Source organism: Podarcis tiliguerta (assembly GCF_965153285.1).
Source record: "Podarcis tiliguerta genome assembly, chromosome: 2".
Lineage (NCBI taxonomy): Eukaryota > Metazoa > Chordata > Lepidosauria > Squamata > Lacertidae > Podarcis > Podarcis tiliguerta.
This window is the reverse complement of record NC_139535.1, coordinates 60762575-60784529: the sequence shown is the minus strand read 5'-3', so window position 1 is coordinate 60784529 and position 21955 is coordinate 60762575. Positions and strand designations below refer to the sequence as shown.

General features: G+C 42.6%; 1 protein-coding gene across 2 annotated transcripts in view; it reads right to left on the bottom strand.

Annotated features, from left to right (window-relative positions):
- Window positions 1-21955, bottom strand: part of FAT2 (FAT atypical cadherin 2) — a 102304-nt gene that overhangs the window by 63722 nt on the left and 16627 nt on the right. For both annotated transcript variants that reach the window (XM_083422241.1, XM_083422242.1), the window contains exons 2-3: window positions 2258-5530; window positions 1534-1848 (exon numbers count right to left, since the gene is read on the bottom strand). In XM_083422241.1, coding sequence (XP_083278367.1) covers window positions 1534-1848; window positions 2258-5522 — 3580 coding nt within the window. In that variant the 5' untranslated portion in view covers window positions 5523-5530. The remainder of the gene's footprint in view (window positions 1-1533; window positions 1849-2257; window positions 5531-21955) is intronic.

Below are 21955 nucleotides of genomic sequence, written 5' to 3'. Positions count from 1 at the left end.
TGCTCATTTTACAGTTAATGGAAACGGTTGTTGAATTAATTAATTCATATGGATTTAACAGATTTTTTGTATCCTTGCTCTGGTTTGGATATGATTTTGATCTTTACCTGTTTCATTTTTTGATATATTATTCTTGGCCACATTTATTGATCATTCTGATATGTTGTGGTCTACTTTTACTTCCCTTGGGAAGGAGAAGCAGGGTTGTAAGCAATAGATGAAAAGAAATCAAAAGACAAAGCAGTTTAGAAGCAGTCAATGAAATGAAACTGAAAAGATACCAGGCATGCCAGCTACTGGCACTAGTCATGGCAAAGGTTGTGCCAGAGTCTGCATGCTCCTATTTAAATGCTGTAAATCACAAACTACAAAGCCAGTTTTGCCGCCTGAAGACAACATGGTGCATCAACAATTCTCTCCTACTGTCAGCCACAAACTCAAAACTAGGGAACTATTCCAATACACTTCACCCATATCCCTAATATACACATACAGCAGCCCAACTGGGAACTCATCGCCTCCACATCGTGCAGTGAATGAAGCCAATGTCTCTAGCATTGCGTCACTTACAGCAGGAGTGCTTTGTTTAAAGACTGGCCCAACACCAGACCCAGAAGACTACTTTTCAGAGGCAGTTTACATTAAACACTGGTAGGATTTGAACAATCTGGATGGATCTGTTCCCTAAGCTAGAGATGACACAGACATAATGGAGGCGAAAGGCTGAGTTGATACCTCCTCTGCTAACACTGACAAAACAAGGGAAGTGATAGACACAGCTCAGATTTATAGAAATGGTAAAGCAAGGGGAATTTAGCTAGTGTTGATAGCAGTTTGCATTGAATACGAATGCTGAAGCCTGAGCTTCTAAAAGGCCATTTCGTGTCAGTGTGGCTGCTCTTGATGCACAAACTGACTCCCAGTTCCCACAATAACAACAGTGTTTTTGGGTTGTTGTTTTTTAATTCAAGAAAGTAACTGAACACCCTGGGACTCACTTTATTTTTTTAATTTTAATTTTTGTGATTGTCAGCTGTTTTAATCTGTGTTTAGCACTGCGTTTCAGTTGTTGTGACCCATCCTAGGACCTTAGGGAGAAAGGGCAGGTAATAAATTACAACAACATCAGCAACATCTGGAAAGCCACAGGCTTCCCTTGCATGGTGTGAATGAATTCTCAATATCCTAAGACCTATATTCAGACAATAGTAGCCTATTCATGTTTTAAACTCATTGCGCTGAAAAAGCAATGATCAATATTTTTTATGTTTTCTCATTCATCTATCTTCCACCTGCTCCAAGCGAGGAAGCTAAGCAAGAAACATTTGTTCCCTCTAGACATATGAACATTTTATTTGTTTGTGGTGACCAGCAGTGAGGTTGTAAGTATTTTCTAATAAGCAGATACCATACTGAGATTGAGTCTTTGTAAATGGTGGGCATTACCAGACTTTACTCCTTGTAAAACAAACCTCATACACATTAGGAAGGATTAAAAAACAAACACAGAATATGCATGTGTTTATTCCTTACCTGTGATAGGATTAATGGCGAAGAATCTATTATGGTTTTCATTTATGATGTGGAAGGTCAGCTTCCCTTGGGAGCCAGAATCTGGGTCAATAGCTTCAACCTGAAGGATGGAGGTGTTGGCTGGGGAATTTTCCATGACAGAGGCATAAAAGATTGGTCTCGACATCTGAGGCGGATTGTCATTTACGTCAGTGACTTCAATGTAAATGTCAACCACAGAAGACAGAGGGACTGATCCTCTATCAACAGCTAGCACCGTCAACCAATAATGACTGTTGGATTCTCTGTCTAGTGGACCTGTGGTAAAGATTGTACCTAAGAGAAATAAAAAAAAGGGGGGGGGGATATATGGATTACACAATTAGAAATATATATATTTGTATATAAGAATCCCTTTCAAAAATTAAAGTAAGTGGACTTCTTACTCCGAAGCCCTTTAAAGACAAAGTAGCCCACACTTCCTCAACCTTGGCCCTCCAGATGTTTTGAGACTACATTTCCCATCATCCCTGACCACTGGTCCTGCTAGCTAGGGATCATAGGAGTTGTAGGCCAAAAACATCTGGAGGGCCGAGGTTGAGGAAGTCTTATAAACACAGATAATACTAGCATATTTTTTTTATAAAAAAAAAATGCTGTCAAATGAAAATTTCAGGCCAAACAACCCATGCCATTTAAGCCATTCTTTCTATCTTGTCTAGTGTCCTATTATTATTATTATTACCTGTGTCCTTTTCAATATCAAAGACAGCCAAGCCTGTTCCCTCTCTGATGAAATACTGGATTTCTCCATCTTTCCCTTTATCGCCGTCTTGCGCTATCACTGTCATCACCGATGTCCCCTCTGGCCTGTTTTCCTTCACTGACCCTTCATACACGAAAGAGGCAAAGCGAGGTGGGTGCAAGTTTTCATTGATGTCCAGAACCTCAATCTCAATATGGCAGAGGGAAGAAAGAGACAGGGGCGTCCCAGCATCGCTGATTCTCACAGTTAGATTGTAAGAGTCCCTCTTCTCATAGTCCAGCTCTTTTTCCAAGATCAGGGCCCCTGTAAACTCATTCAGGTGAAACATATCCTCATCATCTCTGAACAGGCTATATTTCAGCTCTCCTCCAGATGCAATATCTGGATCAAAGGCTTCTAGGAACAGCAATGTTGTCCCAAGGGGCAGGTCCTCAGGAACTTTCACCTTATTCAAGGCTGGGATGCAGCGTGGAGAATTGTCGTTTACATCTTCCAAAGAAATAACCAGATCAGCCACTGCAAAGAGCTGCTGGCCTATCAGTGGCTGGTCTCTGGCTTCAACTTTTAATATGTAATGAGGACACGATTCTCTGTCAAGGGGAACAGTCACTGCTACTTCACCAGTGATGCTATTGATGTCAAATTTATCAGAAGGTGCCAGAAAGGAATATTTCACTCTCCCATTGTCATTTGTATCCGCATCATCAGCTTTCACCACGGTGATGGTTGTGCCTATTTCAACATCCTCTGGTATAGTAACCAAGTATGTATGTTGTGAAAATTTAGGAGCGTTATCATTTGTATCCAGAATGTTTACCGCTAGCAACTTCCAGGAAGACTTCTGAGGAATGCCAAGGTCATACACTGTAATGTTAAGTACGTAGAAACTTGTTCTTTCATGGTCCAAAGGAGAGGAGACCAGGAGGAGACCCGTTTCTGTGTCAATGTAAAAACGACCATCCTCATTCCCAGAAGATATTACATAGACCATCTTTCCATTAAAGCCGGTATCACCGTCTACAGCTCTCAGCTGTGCAATGGTTGAGTTGACTGGGATTGTCTCCATTATATCAATAGATCTTGGGAAGGCATCATCGAACTGTGGCGTATGATGGTTTATAAGATGCACATTCAAGGAGGAATCTTCATCTGGTTTTTGCTCTGGAGCCTGGGATTCAATAGAGTGGATCATGCTCTTAGTTAGTTCCTTAAGGACCCCAGTATCCTCACACTGAAAGTCTACTTGGGTATCCTGGTAGACCACAGTGATATTTACATAGGTTGGGAAAGCAGAGTTTTCTCCATCTGTGGCTGTGATTTTTAAAGAGTAGGACGTCGCTAGTTTATCATGGAGATCTCTTAGAGGAGCTCTAAGAGAAATCACCCCAGACACAGGATCCAGTTCAAAAAGCTGCCTCTCATTGCCAGACATGATTTCATATTTGATGGGCTGAAGCTCGTCATTATCAATGGCTGACACTGTGATCACAGAGTGGCCAACAGGTAAGTCCCATGGAATACTTGCATTGCAGTTAATCTTCTCAAATGCTGGGGCATTATCATTCATGTTATTCATTCTGAGGGAAACGAAAACCTCAGTCTGAAGGCGGAAAGGAGACCCCGAGTCTGATGCCCAGACACGCAAATGGTACAACCTCTGCATTAGCTCATAATCCATTAACTTGGAGATGGAGATGACACCTGAAAATGGGTCAATGGCAAATGGAACAGCTCTCTGGTTGGCTATGGTATATGTGATGAAACCGTTCTCCCCAGAGTCACTATCTGTAGCCTTCACAGACAGGATGCTGGTACCCACAGGCAGATTTTCATCAAAGCTGCCGTGGTACGATGGTTGGTTGAAGGTTGGAGCATGGTTGTTGCAATCAATAATACTAACCAAGACAGTGGCAAAGACCTCACTGTAACTTGTTGTAACTTTGAGTTCAAAGTGGGACTGTTCCTGGAAATCTATTAGTTTGTCTGTAGTTATTAGGCCAGTCTGAGGGTTGATTTTAAAGCTTGTGCTACCAGAACTGGGTTTCAGAATGTATTTTAGATTTGGGAGAACTGGACTAATCTGAACCATTGCAACATGACTGCCAGGAGGTGCAAATTCACTGAGCTGGACACGATACAGATCTTTTTCAAATCTCGCAGAGGCGTATTTGGAAGGTGGTATTTGAATAACTACAATCTGAGAAAGAAGAGGTGGCTTGTTTTTGTCTTTAGCCCGTAGGCTGAGATTAAAACCATGTGGGTTATCGTTCCAATTGATCTCTTTGGCTGACACTATCATGAACTCATTACTTCCCACATAGGATCTAATGGATTTGAAGTGCCTCCTTGGATCTCCAGCCACAATGTCAACTGAATCTACCCCAGCTCCTGATCCATCTACTTCCACACTCAACGTAGCATAAAGGAGATCCTCAGGAGAATCGGATGGCCTCACCATCACTGAAGTTATAATGGGGGGTTTCTTGATAGATGGCTCCACCTGGATTGTAAGACTGGCCACGTTTCCAAAGCCACTTCCTTCAGAGATCTTCTTCATTCTGTCCACAGCCAGAACCTTTAACTGGTGCTTCCCCCTGTGGGTGGAGTTCAGTTTCACAGCAGTCATAATTACCCCACTGGTGGGGTGAATGGAAAATAGTGGTGACCTGGAACTAAATGCATAATAGAACTCTGCATTCTGACCAACATCAGCATCTGTGGCACTGACTGCACCAATGGAGGTTTTCAGAGGTGTATCTTCTTGGATGGTGACTTTATAAGAGGGTGGTGAGAACAGAGGCTTCAGGTCATTTCTGTCAAGGATGTGGATCAGAACTTTGGCCCAAGCCTCATAGGCAAATGTTTTCTCCAAGGCTTGGATTATTAACACGTACTTGTCTTTGAATTCCCTGTTCGGCCGCTCGGTATTACCACTTTTAGTCCTGATCCTCAAAAAGCAGAAATCTCCCACAATATGCTCCTCAGTTTTAAACAAGCCACTCGTGTCCCCAGAAGCAATCTTGTATCTGATGTCCCATGCTGGGTCCGTGATGTAAATGCCCATTTTGACATAGCTCTCCACATAGGTTTTGGGAGGGGAATTTTCATAGACTGTTGTGTTATAAAGGGGATAAGTAAAGTGCAACAGGGAAGCATTGCCTTTTTCTGAATTCCCTTCACAAGCCAGAAAAGATGTCAGGCACAGTGCAACAGTCACGGCGAGCCTCCTTGTTCTGATTTCCATTGCAGGCCCTAAAGGAAGGAAAACGAGAACAGTGAGGAGGCGGAATTGCTAAAGGGAAAACAAGGTACAAAAAAAAATAATACAGAGCCTAAGCTAAATGCAGTGGTGACCAGCAGGATGTGGTTGGGCTGTGCTGTTTAGCTGACTTTCTGCCAGTTACTGAGAGGGAGACAGGCAAGGCAGCAGGGAGGTCAGTGTGGTGTGGCTGCAGTGGCGGAAGCATCGGATTGGCTTTTCCCCTGCACCGCACCAACCACCTTACTGCCTCACCCATCTCCCTCACATTTCACTTCTCCTATACCTTGGTCACATTTCTGTCTCTCCTGTGTCAGAACCTAGCTTTTTAAAATTATTATTTAATCATTTTTTTGATACAAACAACAACCACAAAAGACAAATACAACAAAAACCATAATAACAATAATAACACAATTTGATAATTCAGATTTGAATACACTGATATACCTATGACTACACCTTTTTAAACAATATTTTCCCACCTCTCTCTCTCCTCCCCCTACTTCCCACCACTATCCGCCTTATCACTTAAATATTTGTTCCAGATTTATTCATATTTATCCATTCTTATTTTGCGTCGGCATGCAATTCGTTCTTATGTAGCTAATCTGTCCATATTATCAATCCATGTGCTCAATTGAATCTTTTTGGGTCTCTTCCAATTCATCAAAATAAGTTTTTTTGCTTCTAATATAGCACGGTACATCCATTTTTTGGACCCCTTGAAATCTCCAATGTTTCCAAAATATAATTTAGAATTAAATTCAATTCCCCTAAATAACAATTTTTTTTATTACTCTTGCTATAAATATCCTCACCTTGCACCAAAATGATCTTATCATCAGGCAGTTCATCATCATATGTACTACGTTCACATTTTTACTCCCACATCTCCAGCAGTTGTCTGCACTTGGTGTCAGAACCTAGTGCCCTCTTTTCCTCCTTAATACATGACATGCTTTACGGCTGGTCTCTTCAGTTACACATCATTTTGTTAGTGTTATTACGGATATCACAGAGAAAAGGGCTTAAGGCTAATCATAATACTGAAAATATTTTTGCAAAAAGACAGGTGAATGCTTTTTAAAATTTGCATTCAGGGATGAAAAGAGAGAATATTTACATACATTTTGGGTTAATTATAGGTGCCTATATTTACCCTGGATATCCCGGGAGATCTCTATCGGGTGCTGTTCCTTCCTGTTTTAAATTAAAAATCAATGATCAAGTACCTGCCAGATGTTTGGCACTATCCTGCCTTAAACAAGGCAGACTTGTTTGTTCAGACACTTTTTCAAGATCCAACGTCCAAAAATAGTTTGCTTTTCACTTTAAGTCAAACGTACGGTGCACATAGCCATAGCCTCAGTTTGTAACTGTGCTGGTTATGTGTGTATGAGTCTCACTTGTGGAGATGCTTTATTAAACTAGATACAGCGGTACCTTGGTTGTTGAACTTAATCCATTCCATGGGCACACTGGCAGATTGACCAGATTGTCTTTGCTTATGCAACTGCATAGCCCCAGCCTCACCCTGTCTCATCCCAATCTTCTAACTACTTAGGCTGCTACTGGATATAGAATTGGGCTATGGAGGGTGGGAATACACATAAGGATAAGATATTTTTTTGCCAACCAAAATGTCACAAAATTGCATGCAGTTCTACAAAACTCTTTATCAGACTAGATGGTAACAAAGCAGCAGCAACAAAAGGGACACACACACACACACACAGAGAGAGAGAGAGAGAGAGAGAGAGAGAGAGAGAGAGAGAGAGAATCTTGTAGTGAAGTCATTTGTCTCCATTTTGTAAGAGGCCAAAGATGAGGTCGAGAAGGAGGCAACAGTCAAGCAAATGAGGTCTATTTGGTTGCCATTCAGGTTGTACTAGGGAGCAGAAACACACAATGGCTGTTCCCTTATCTAGGCAAGTACCCAAACGAGTCGCGATCCAGGTCTGTCCTCCATCCTTAGACAAAACACACAGGTTCCTTTGTAGGTGGGCAACAGGTAAGCAGAAGAAACAAAGGAAGACATAGATTTTAGGTGGAGTGCTATATTCCCCCCCCCCAAAAAAAACCCCAATCAAAGCCAGATTGAGTAGCTTTACCTAACAGCTGGAGGGAATATAGATGCTTGAGATGTCAGGTATTGACCGTCAAATTGACAGTCTCCCTTGGGAGGTGGTGGACTCTCCTTCCTTGGAGGTTTTTAAGCAGAGGTTGGATGGCCATCTGTCATGGATGCTTTAGCTGAGATTCCTGCATTGCAGGAGGTTGGACTAGATGACCCTTGGTGGTCCCTTCCAACTCTACAATTCTATGATTCTATGAAATTTATTTGATAGAAACCAATGGTCATCAGAAAAATACAAACAGCAAAGAAGTACGTTTTAGAATACATGGCATCCTAGCATGCAGGACTCCTTGATATACAATGATATACAATGACATACAATGACATTTTGTCTGATGCTTTGGGCTGCTTAGGGAAACATAGAAACCTTATATGTAGTGTATCTATTTCTATCAACAAATAGCAGATTTGCTCCCTATACTGTTATAAAGGAAATTCTCTAAAGAATTCCTTTGGGAATTCTACCCCTGGGAGAATAATACATGAATAAATTGCAAGGAGCATAATGAAATATTTTTTTCCCACCTCTCCCTGGATGCAGATAAAGAGGCATTCTGGCATATGTCCCATCCAAATATGCTGTGGGCATAATTTGAAATCTCAAAGCTGTAAATGCCTCCCTCAGCATGTCAACCAATCGCTTAAAAAAAAAAAAAAAAAAAGCAATCTGGAAGACCATAATCTGTTTTCTCAGAATGATAAAATGTTGAGAACCACATAGTTTGGAGATGACATCTACCTAACAGAACCTCCCACACTTTAACTTAATTTATAATGCACTGTTTTTCAATTATAGGAGTAGCAAACTTGGGGGCATTAACAACCAGTCCATATTGGATTATGAAGGTTTTCACACTTGTACAGCTCTATTAGGGATGTGGGTGGTGTTGTGGTCTAAACCACTGAGCCTAGGGGCTTGCCGATCAGAAGGTCAGCGGTTCGAATCCCCATGATGGGGTGAGCTCGCATTGCTTGGTCCCTGCTCCTGCCAACCTAGCAGTTTGAAAGCACGTCAAAGTGCAAGTAGATAAATAGGTACTGCTCTGGCGGGAAGGTAAATGGTGTTTCCATGTGCTGCTCTGGTTCGCCAGAAGCGGCTTAGCCATGTTGGCCACATGACCCAGAAGCTGTACGCTGGCTCCCTCAGCCAATAAAGCGAGACGAGCATCACAACCCCAGAGTCGTCCTTGACTGGACCTAATGGTCAGGGGTCCCTTTATTAGAAATTTTCTCCAAATGACATGTTTTTGGGGCGACAGTGTCTGGCATATTCTGCTGTTTCAACCAATACAGAAGCAAAGCAGTATGATCTGCGGCCTGTCAGCTACTGAAAGAAGGGTTCACTTCCCCTCAAAGATGCTTGCCAACCCATATGCTGAGCAAATAATTTGAGAGACACAAGTGCTCTTAGAGAAAAATGACAGGTTTGGGCTCTGAGAACAAAAGGACGGACACACACACACACACACACACACACACACACACACACACTGCTTATTCTCAGCCAGAGAGCCATGATTTTAACAGTGCGGTTCATGTCACAACTCTAACAGGGTTGAAGAGTCAGGGAGCATGCAGGAACTTGTTTCTCTTTCTCTTGGTTCCTCATCTGCTGATCCTAGAAAGAAGCCATGCAAATGCTGGTGCCCTCAAGTCCTGTGAAGCAGGAAGGATTTCATGTCTCATACAGTAAACGAAATGAGCAGAGGCTTCATATGATATCAAAAGGGACGGGTCCTGCTGTGGAAGTTTAGGTAGTCAAAACTGGCATCAGGGCTTCTGCTCTTTCACAGGTGGTCTCCTTGCTCAGCAGTGGCCAGCTGGTGACAGCACGAATGCAGCACACTGATGTGATCGGTGGGTATTCACTGATTTTGCAGTTCTATGTTGTTGCGATCGATTTATTTTATTAACTGTAATGTAGTTCAATGCTTTTGGTGGGGCTTGGGCCAAAAAGCAGTATATCAACCAATCTGTTTGTTACAGCCAATGACCACTATGCAAAAAGCAGTAATATAAACAAACCATACCACAACATGCCCTAACATTTCACAAGTCACGTGAAACAGCTTGTCATGTGCCAAGGCTCTAGACCAGGGGTGTCCAAACTTTTTTCAAAGAGGGCCAGATTTGATGAAGTGAACATGTGTGAGGGCCGACCAAAGTGGTTGAGCTTTTAATCCACAGGGGGTGGATTAAATTGGTGGGTCAGATTAGGCCCCTAAAACAAATTTTGGAAATGCCTGCTCTAGACCATCTGTGAGCAGTTGGGGCTGGGCCCACACCATACAGATAAGGCATATTTAAAGCACACCCCCACCAAGAATCCTGGGAACTGTAGTTTGTGAAGGGTGCTATGAATTATAGCTCTGTGAGGGGTAAGTACAGTTCCCAGGATTCTTTGGGAGGAGGAAAGGAATGCATTTTAAATGTATGGGGTGAATGCAACACCTTTTGGGATAAAAAATAAAGGTGCCAATCAAGCAAATCTTGATAAAAGTTAGTGCCTTGAACCTCACTCAGTGCAGCTGTTTTAACAATGGTGTGACTTTTTCTCGGCCATCAGTAATCAGGCTACTGAATTTTGCACTAGATGGAGCTTCCAAATCAGACATGCATAGAGCGGATTACAGCAAACCAGCATTGAGGCATGGAGAACATCATAAGAGCCTGCTGAGTCAGGCCAATGGCCCACCTAGTCCAGCATGCTGTTCTCACAGTGGGCAACCAGATGCCTTTGGGAATCCCACAAGTGGGGCTTGAGCATAATGGCACCACCTGTGATTCCTGGCAACTGGTATTCAGAGGTAACGTACCACTGATGGTGGAGGTAGAACATAGCCATTATGGCTAGCAGCTGCTGAAAAGCAGCAACATAGACTACACCTCCCAAGGACAGCATGATGGAGAGATCAACAAAGGAAGAGAGGAAAGTTCTTTATACTGAGCCACATTATTGGTCCATTGAGCTCCACATTTACACTGACTGCTGGCAGCAGCTCTCCAGGATTTTAGACAGGGGACAGTCCCAGCCCTACCTGGTGATGTCAGAGATTAACCAACTGGGGACTTTCTGCTTGCAAAACTGTTACTCTGATGCGGGTGGCACTGTGGTCTAAACCACTGAACCTCTTGGGCTTGCTGATCGGAAGGTCAGTGGTTCAAATCCCCACGATGGGGTGAGCTCCCGTTGCTCTGTCCCAGCTCCTGCCAATCTAGCAGTTCGAAAGCATGCCAGTGTGAGTAGATAAATAGGTACACACTGTGGCGGGAAGGTAAACGGCATTTCTGTGCGCTCTGGCTTACATCAAGGTGTTCCATTGTGCCAGAAGCGGTTTAGTCATGCTGGTCACATGACCCAGAAAGCTGTCTGTGCACAAACATTGACTCCCTCGGCCTGAAAGTGAGATGGGTGCTGCAACCCCATAGTTGCCTTTGACTGGACTTAACATCCAGGGGCCCTTTACTTTTCCCTTTTTTTCTGCCCTGAACCATGGCCCAAACTAAAAAAATGTTTGGGGTCGTTTCCTACTGACAGATGTACACTACAATCACTACAAACACTCTGCCTAATACTATCCTTGCTTTATTGAAGCTCAAACCTTGAAGCACAGAATGGACGATTTCGCCTGCACAACAACATGAAGGGCTTCATCCTCCACAAAATCCTCTCCATCTACAAACACACTTTCCCTACCATATCCACAAAGGTCAAAGAACACTTTGCTTTTCTTGGACCCCAATGTATTTTTCAACTACTGCCAACTATCAAGCTTAATGCAGTTGCATCAAGCCCAACTACAGTGGTACCTCAGGTTACAAACACCCCGGGTTACAGACACTTTGGGTTACAGGCTCCACTAACTCGGAAGTAGTACCTCGGGTTAAGAACTTTTCCTCAGGATGAGAACAGAAATCGTGCGTTGGCGCAGCGGCTGGAGGCCCCATTTGCTAAAGTGGTACGTCAGGTTAAGAACAGTTCCAGGTTAAGAACAGACCTCCAGAACAAATTAAGTTCAAACCAGAGGTACCACTGTATTGCCAACTGAGTGGGTCCCACAAGCCCAAGCCCAAAGACAACTGATAAGGTAGACAGTAGTCCATGAAAGCTTATACCATAATATGTTTGTTAGTCTTTAGGGTGCTACAAGGCTTTACAATAGTTTATGCTGGCATACTTTCCTTGTCCTGCTCCCAGCTTAATGGAGGAGAACATATATAGCTCAAAACAAAAGATCTGAAGCTGCAGTGCCTGCAGTTTGAATAGTAGAAGGGAATTATGGGCTGGGCTGGGGGAATGCCATATAAGCTATGGTGTACTGCAGACATCAGGTGCAATTAATTAATTTTGGGTTCTATAACACACCTTTAAGGTGGGGAAGGGATGCTCAAGGTGTGGTCTGTCTGGTACTTTGCCTCAGAAGCAGCAGCAGATGCCTACAAGGCATCCTGGTGTTTATGAGGGAAACAAATGCACAGAAGTACCTTGTGCTTTCATCTCTGAGGACTTCAAAAAAATTTCTCACTTTGGGACAATGGGTGCCAAAACTTTCTCTAGGAAGTACTCAGATCCGTCATTATGAGCTGTTAGCAAGGCATTGTGGGTAGGCCACAATCTCCTTCCCTAACTTAATACTGAGAGTGTGGAGGTGGTCCGGCAAGGCTGCAGAGGGCGCTTTTCATGCTCCACATGCTACTTTGTGTGTGTAGGCCATGCAGAAAAAGCATCAATCCATAAGGTACATCCACTACACTGTATTTTGGGAAGACTGCCTGAAGTCGTAAGTGAGTGAAAGTTTAGAGCAGGAAACGTAAAAGGGATTCACAAGGGTCTGGTAATGTGAAAATGAATAGATAGTTCATGGCTGGAATCTAGCATATAGCGTAATGACAGCTTCTGCTCAGCTGTGTACTATAAAATGAACAGAAAGCAATGCAGTCTTCGATCACATCAGTGTTAAAGTAGGGAAAATGAGTCTTCTTTGATGAAAGCAAGAGATGTACAACTGGCAAACTGTGGACTGGATCCAGCTCCCAAAACAGTTGATTCCTGGCAGGTCTACCAAATTTTAATCAAGGTGTGGTGAAACGATTGCCTACAGATTAACTCCTAAGAAAAACAACTATTTAAGTGGTAAGAGGAAAGAGCCCACAGGGAGTGTGCCTCTCTCTCTCTCTCTCTCTCTCTCTCTCTCTCTCTCTCTCTCTCTCTCCCTCTCTCTCTCTCTCTCTCTCTGGGTTCCTTATCTAATGCCCTAGCAATATGTGCACAACTGTGCATGTCGGAAACTGCTAGAATGATCAGGAACTCAATGCATACAATCCCACTCCACCAAACATACATACGCGTGGAAACAGCTTGAAACACTGTTCATTAAAAACAGTGCTACATGATCATTCGGATTGTGCATTTTTGTTCAACTCCGATTCCTCCTTTAAAGAGACAATGACTATTGGGGAGATGATGTGGAGCAGTTTTGCTACACTGGCACCAAGGTTATACAATATGTATCCTAGCAAGAACTACAAATGCTTAAACTGAAAGGTGTTTTGATTTCATCTCGACTTCTGCAGGATTTGTGCGGTATCCTGTGCTGAGTTCTCTGTGGGTCCTCAGAAGAAAATATAGGCAGGGGCAAGCCTCACACTTGAAGGAAGGAAGAGGGATCGACTAATATTTGTGTACCCTTTATGTTGCAAGCCCATCTGCCCCGATGAACTGTAATTCCCAGAGCCAAAGCTCTGTCTCTTTTAAAATTAAATTTCTAGTATTTGTATAACCTTAGATATGAGATAAAATGTACCAGCACTATTCTCATCCTTTGTGTTTGTGTGCTCCCCCTATCAGTCTTTTACTTTGCCCCCAATACTACCACAAAGCATTCCTGTGGACACCCAGGTATCCCACCTTGTTTCGCAAACCCAGGCAACGTTGGGGTTGCCATATTTCAAGGAATAAAATTACAGACTTTAGCTTTTTTTTTTTTTAAAGGAATTACCCAGAAAAAGGCATTTCCTGCTTCTGTCGGTAAAATCCTGGACATTTTGCTGATTTCCTGAAATTCCCCTGTATGCTATTTTCGCCGCTTTAATCCCCGGCAATGTAGACATGGGCATCCACCCACGATGATGAGCTTCAATTCAAGAATTTTCAGAGCAGGATTCTGGGATCTATCAGAAGACCCATATTGGCCCCACCTTCCAGACTTTGCGAAGGTTGTCTGAAGACCTTCGCAGCTCAAGTAGGCAGGAAAGAAGGAGGCTCGGAGGCTGCCAAAACAAAGGAACCGGTTTGCAAAGGCTTGCTAGTCATCCGCAGATGCTGGGGCCAGGCAAGGTGCTGATCTTTGATACAGCAACTGGTGAGAAAAAGCAGAGGAACAGAGGTGTGCCCAAGACAGAAGCGGGGAGCCTCAGGCAGGTGTGCCTGCTATACTGTGTTATGACTGGCTGGACGGAGAGAGGGGTGGGGTTTTGCTTTGTGGCCATACTAGAACCAGCATTACTAATCTCTCCACTTTGTCCTTGCTATTTGCTCTGGTGGTTTGGGAATCCTCCTTGTAATAATACATTGGTAAGAAGAAGAAGAAGAAACACCAGCTACACAGGTGGTTCCGTGTTAAGTGCTGGTAGGTAAACACCAGGAGATCTCTGCCAAATGACTCATGATCCTCACTAAAGGTTTCAGGTTCTCAAATATAAGTACACTTCCCAAGCACCTCATTATGTTTTTAATTAATTCAGCATTTTAACTGAGCAGCCATCTTGGTGAGCTTAAATTAAAATCCCATTTGACTCTACATTTACAAGTCTGGCTACGACATATTCAAATGAAGGGACTGGCACAAGGGTGAGGTTCTGGAGAGGAATTTCTTTGAAATGTGGGAAATATTACTGGCGACCAATAATTATATATTGTGCTCAGGGACTAATTCATCCATCTGGAGTATAATGAATGAACACACACACACACACACACACACACAATTTCCTTTCTTGATAATGTACAAATATGTTGGCCTTTGATTCTTTGAGACCTACAGCAGCAGCAATGACAATGCTCTCTATTTGGGTGTCTTCTATTAAAAACGAAAACAAAATGGCTGTAGAACCTGTCCCAAAAGAATACTGGGGAGTTATCCCATACAAGCCCCAGTAAAAGAAACTGGAACACCGCAAGAGCACTACCAACCTTTTTGCACTGCTTTCAAGTTGAATGAGGACAGATGATACTAAAGGTACCCCATTCCCTCTGCTGCCCCAGTTTCTACTTCTGCTTCTCTTATGCCATCCATGAAATTGTGATAGGGAGGGAAAGGAAGTTATATTATTACTACTGCAACTGTTGCTGCTGGAAGTATAAGTACCTAAAATTAACTAAGTGCTGTCGTTGCATTAAAAACAAGGCAGTTCCTGGTCCACGTGCTTACAACCTAAAAAATGCAGCACACAGGAAGAAAAAAAGGATGCTGGCAAATAAGAAAATAAACTCCAGAAAAATAATTTCTGTAAGAGGATTGAACTGATAAGACTGAAGTTCTGCGGATCTGTTCATTTAAATGGGGTGTAGTTTGATGCAATGCACACTTCATATGAACTGCTTAGACCATTTATATTATAGTTGCTTCAAAGGAAGGAACGGTGATGTGTGCAGAGTAAATTCATTCTTGACCACCTGTAAGTCCTTATAAACGCCATCTCCAACTCCTCGAAAGATTCCATCAACGGTGTCTCCGAAAATTTGTACACATCACTTGGGAAGACAGGCGAACTAATACCAGTGTACTGGAAGAAGCAAAGATCACCAGTGCTGAAGCAATGATTCTTCAACATCAACTTCGTTGGACTGGTCATGTTGTGCGGATGCCTGATTATTGTCTTCCAAAGTAACTATTCTATTACGAACTTAAAAATGGAAAGCGTAATGCTGGGGGTCAACAAAAGAGGTTTAAAGACTGTCTCAAGGCAAATCTAAAAAAATGTAGTATAAACACTAACAACTGGGAAACACTTGCCTACAAGCGCTCCAACTGGAGAACAGCCTTTACCAAAGGTGTCATGGGCTTTGAAGACACACAAATTTAGGATGCAAGGGAGAAAGATGCTAAGAGGAAGGCACGCTTGGCAAATCCACACCGTGATCAACTCCCACCCGGAAACCAATGTCCCCACTGTAGAAGGATGTGTGGATCCAGAATTGGCCTCCACAGTGACTTATGGAATCATTGTTAAAACCGTGTTTATGGAAGACAATCTTACTTGGCTATGAGGATTGCCAAAGAAGAAGAAGAAGTCCCAACACACCTGTCTCCATGCAGATTCCCTTGCTAGCCTTTCACTGGGCAGCCACAGTAGTGAGCATTTTGCACCTTGCACTGTGATGCAAATATGGATTCCATGATGGTGTACATAAACAATTTCCAAACTCCCTGACACAACGTTAAATGCAGCATCAATCATTCAGCAAAAATACATCTGAATTGAGAGGAAACCTTCTGTTGAATTGGTAAGGATTCCATAGAAATGTGGTTTGGCTGTGAAGCTTCTTCCTTCCTTCACAGTGGTACAGCGTTCGCCACAAGAGTAAAGACATCTCTCTTTACTCTGACATTTGACACGAAGGTATTTTGTTTTGTAGCATCCATATTGTTTTATTTTGCTAGCCTAGAGATGGAAAGAAGATAAAGTCCCTACCAGAGAGGAATGGCAAATCAAGCCATTGGTGCACACCGAAATGGCAAAATTGACTGAAAAACTCAGGAACCAAGAAGACAAAAACTTTAATGAAGAATGGGAAAATTTTATAATTTATCTAGGAGACCACTGTAAGCAAATGAATACTTTAGCAGTATTCCAATAACACTTGTAATGTAGCAAATATCATGGACAATATGGAGAGATATAAACTATGGATTATGAAATAATATGCAGTAGAAAGGGTTGACAATAGGACCCATGGGGGGGGGAGGGAGTCAGGAGATTCAGAGAAATCTCTAACTATGGATATGTATTTTGAATTATTATAATTCTACGCTTGTAAAATCAAATAAAAATTATTTCCAAAGGGGGGGGGGAGGAGGAGCAGGAAATGAGGAGGGGGAAATTGTTTGATTTTGGTTAGAACAATTTTACTTTTCTACTTGCTTCCATCATTGTAACTGTTTTGCTTGTTGTTATAAGTGTATGACTATATTGTTGTGTAACCGTTCCTTGGACCTTATGGTGAAGGATGGGTAGGAAATCTCATAGGAAAATAAATACTGGACGTGACTACACAGTCTGGATAACCCCCACCATAAATTCCCCTTGACCTCTCTCCTGACTCCCTCAGCCTCGCTTCCATTTTTGCATATGCTCCGTAATCTCTGTCCCAGTTGCCTTTCTGATCTTTGCACTTTTACAGCCCCAATAAAACTGACCCTTTCTTGACTTATCTGTGGAGCTGGAAGAGTTATTTCCCTCCCCCTCCGTCTTCATTCTTCCCTGTAACCTTTAGAGAGAGGGTAGGCATGTTGCTGCATGTGGGTCTTGTGTGGCAACAACATAGGCAGCCTTTGTCCAGGTGATTGGGAAAAGTGGGGGAGGAAAAGGAATCCCTGCCATCTCATGCAAGGAAGCGAGCCAGCATTGCCCAGAAATCTGCTACTGTGCTCACCACCTGGCTCCCTGATAGCATTACCTGGAAGCTGCCTCAATAAATGGGTGAATAGGAGAAAACAAGAGGGAATACTCCGCTAGACCAAAGAACAGGGATGGGCAAGCCTGTCAATTTCAGTTTCTTCCCCTTTCTTATTTTTTCAAACTTACGATCAGTTCTCTGTTTTTCCACACTAGTTTGTAAACTTTTTTTAAAATGTCCTCATGAGATTTAATATAATTTTGCATTTAATGCATTTTTCTCCTAATATTTCCACTTTTATAGGCCATTTTGCCTAATGTACACCTTTTTGCAAAGCAGTTTCCCCTAATATAATGCATCTTTGTATGCTATTTTCACTCATAGATGTGCTTATATGCACACTTTACCATAGTTTATGCATTTTTGCATACATTAATTGGCTGGAAAACTGCACTGCAAAATTCAAAGAAGTGCAAGTTTTGAAAGATGGCTGTGTTTCACTTTGCCTATTGTTTCAGAAGGTGAAAATTAAGTAGGTTTGCCTTTAAATCGGAACTGAGTCAAACTTCTTCCCCCATCCTTACCAAAGAACATGTACATCTATGAATCTGTATAACTATGTTAATAGAAACAGAGAGCTGGGTGGCACCCAACCCCGAATTGGAAATCCAGAGTCAGAATATCCGCAGGAGACATCTCTGCTTGAATACCTCATGAGAGGGATCCCACCCTTTGTAGCACAAGGTAATTGGTTCTTTTATTCTCTTATCATTACGAAATTTCTTCCAATGCCTCAGTGTGTACATCAGTGTTCACTTTGGCTGTGTGTACACATAAACATGTAAAGTGTGTTTATGAGACTAACTGCAAAGCATATATGATACAAATATGCATAAAAGGACTAGGATTGACTACAGTTCCTTGTTACATGTATATATGCTTGCAGACATGGGTTTGTGGACACATTATGCAGGAGGAACTGGATGCGGGTGGCCCTGTGGTCTCTTGGGCTTGGCAATTAGAAGGTTGGCAGTCCAAATCTCCGCAACCGAGTGAGCTCCCGTTGCTCTGTCCAAGCTTCTGCCAACCTAGCCGTTCAAAAGCATGCCAGTACAAGTAGATAAATAGGTACCACTGCGGCAGGAAGGTCAATGGTGTTTCCGCACGCTCTGGCACTCGTCACAGTGTCTCATTGTGCCAGTAGCTGTTTAGTCATGTTGGCCACATGACCCAGAAAGCTGTCTGCGGACAAACGCTGGCTCCCTTGGCCTGAAAGTGAGATGAGTGCTGCAACCCCATAGTTGCCTTTGACTGGAAGTAACCGTTCAGTGGTCATTTACCTTTTCCTTTACCTTTTACAGGAGGAACTCCTCTCCTTGTCTGGCTGCTTTGAATTTGTTTGCAGACTTTGATGAAAACCTGAATAACAAGGAACTGATTTCACACCTTGATCTAGTAATCTGGATTATTGGTATTCCAAAACCTGGCAAATCAACCTTCTTGAAAAAATCTCACATAAAATTTGCCCAGAGGCCAAAATCCTCAAGTTCACTGCTTTGCCATTTGGTCTAGTTTTATTTTATATGTGAGTACAGTGGCTCAGGTGTGCCAGGTACCACATGTCTATGTGACTGTCTGAATTTAGTATAGTTCAATATTAGTTTTATCTTCTTTTCTTAATTTTTAAATTATTATTTGGACTATGGAACCCTTTATCATTATAGGCCACACATCCTTTTCTTCCTGATATGTTTCATTATTGACTCAATTATTTACATAGCTGTAATCACACCCTTTATTGGTAATGTTAACCGTTTATCCTTAAAAAACCTAATTTTTCTTTCATTCCTTCTTTTTCTGTAACTTTTTTGTTGTTATTAGAATTCATTTTAAAATATCTGGAGAAAAATACAGAAGAAATCTTTCCCTGCCCTGATGTGGAACAGATTCACCTTTTAAGAAAATCCCAACTTTTAGGTTAACAGAGGACTGCAAGGAAGAAGACTGAAGCAGAAACAAAACCAGCTCTTAAACTGAACGCTACAGCAAAGGGAAGACAACAGCCTGTCAAGAAGAAAAATAGGGTTTATTCTGTTAATTGTGGTCAAGGCCAAGGTTACTCAGATGCCCCAGGCATAGAAATTGTGGTGCAGAATTTGGCTTGCTGGGAATCTCAACAAGTTTCTAGTTCCTGTGGTTATTGAGGTCTTTTTTATGTCAGGGAAGTACCTAGTATAGGCTCTGAAACTTGAAGATGTGTTGGGCAAAACTGCTGGTGGTCAAGGGATCAGCTAGGGATTTAACTTCCTTTGGTGAATACGTTTGATGATAATTTTTTGGGTGCAGAAAAAGTCTGACCTCTGATAAAGTGCTTATCAGATACTCAGGGAAATAGCAGGCAGCCTGAGAAAATTCCATTTTATACTATGATTGTTGCCCTATCTCAGTTTGAATAGGGGCAACAGAGGCTGTTTGGGTGTGATTCCCTTGCCCCTGGGTCAAGAAAATTGGGAGTTCACTGAAGCCAGTTTCTGGTTCATACAGAGAATGCTCAAATTAGTATCAGTTTTGTACTAGATTCCATTCTCCCAGGGATCATCCTTCTAATAGAGTATGTGGGTTTCTAATATCAGTGTCTTTCCATGCTATCTCCATCCAGATCAAGGGATAGAGCAGATAGGAAAATCACAAGCATGGACAATAGGAGCTTTCTCTCTAAAGGCTAAAACCAAGGCAGAAGTGGGGGCGGGGGGCAGGATGGGTTTCATTTATAGTAAGGCTGGGAAAGTAAGGATTAAAACGACTCTCTATGTTGCAGTCCTGATGAAAATAGGGAGACTTGCCTACTATTATAATTTTTAAAACCTGACATGCTTCCCAATGGCATGTTTAGCATCACATGTTGTTTGGCCATCTGAATGTAGAGCAGGTGTAGACAACATGGTGCCCTTCAGATGTTGTTGGACTACAACTCCCATCATCCCTTGCATTTGGCCATGCTAGCAAGGGCTAATGGGAGTTGTAGTCCAACAACATCTGGAAGCCACTCCAATGGCTGCTCTTGATAATGTATGCAGTGTTTGGTGTCAACTACAAAAGTCTATGCTGACCTGCACAGCTTCCCAACCTCTCTGATGCCTGTGAAGTAACTATCTTTCTACACCATATTTTTTTATTTGCAGGGGGTGAGGAGTCTTGCGTGCTGTTTTGCATTTTGTGTCACTTCTCTCCCCACTTCATTTTCTTTGGAAAATGCCAGGACAAACCAGTTTCAATTTCACTTCTTGATTTTTCATGGTTATCTCTATATCAGCATGCCATAGCAAAGTATGTTTCTGTTGACCAAGTGTATTTGTGAATGCTTATCCAGGATTGCATTTACACTGGATTTGGCGGGGCATGCTTTTTTGGGGGGGGGGTGTATGAGCTTTTTGGGGGGAATAGCCTCAACTGGATGGAGCAAGGCAGACAAAATGTACAGTTAACTGCTTTCCTAACAGCCTTTGAATCGCAAGTTCACTTAAAACAAAACAAAAAAACAACAACGCCTAAAATGTTGCTTTTAGAGCACTGAAATATTTTCCTAATTGCCAAACAGCCTGGAGCAACATGATATGGGTAACCATTTAAAACCTGGAGTGTTGAGCTTTTTTGTTTGCAACTCCTTATTTGGATTGGCCCCTGGCTATTCCACCCGTATTTGCAACACATTTCTTATGGTTGGTAAATATAGGGTAAATATAAGTGCAAGTATACACTTTACATTCAATGAGTGTAACATCTGCGTACCTGTGCACACAACAATTGTGCTGCCCAATTCAGCAAGTGTACAGTCTTTTGCACAAGCACTTGCACATGTGTGGAGACAGCTTGAACCTGTGTCCAGTGAAACATATGTGAACAAGCCGTATATGATTTGACTAAAGGGCTAAGGCTGCAATCCCTCAAACTGCCAAAGCAGGTTGTTGGGGGAGGAAAGGGGGGACAGGTTCCATTGCACTCACAGAAGTTTGGCCAAGCTGTTTTCCTCTAAAAGCTTTCTCCACTTCTACTGAAAAGATTGGGAAGGGACCTTACACTGATGGCACTGCCATGCATTGGGATTGCAAGAGCAGAGAAGCAGCAGGCAACTTTCCTTTAAAATGCTCTATGATGTGAATCAAAAGGGACGCGGGTGGCACTGTGATCTAAACCACTGGGCCTCTTGGGCTTGCTGATCAGAAGGTCGGCAGTTCAAATCCCCACAATGGGGTGAGCTCCCGTTGCTTGGTCCCAGCTCCTGCCAACCTAGCAGTTTGAAAGCACACCAAAAAGTGCAAGTAGATAAATAGGTAACACTCCGGCAGGAAGGTAAACGGTGTTTCCATGCACTGCTCTGCTTTCAGTGTTCTCTTGCGCCAGAAGTGGCTTAGTCATGCTGGCCACATGACCCAGAAAAACTGTCTGCGGACAAACGCCGGCTCCTTTGGCCTGTAAAGCAAGATGAGCACCACAACCCCAGAGTCATTTGCAACTGGACTTAACTGTCAGGGGTCCTTTACCTTTATGATGTGAATCAGGGCAGTTTTCCCCAAACGTCTTTACGGTTCAGTAAATCTCTCTCCACCCTGCACCCAACCCAACCTACAATCAGATACTCTAGCTCTCTTATGAATATCA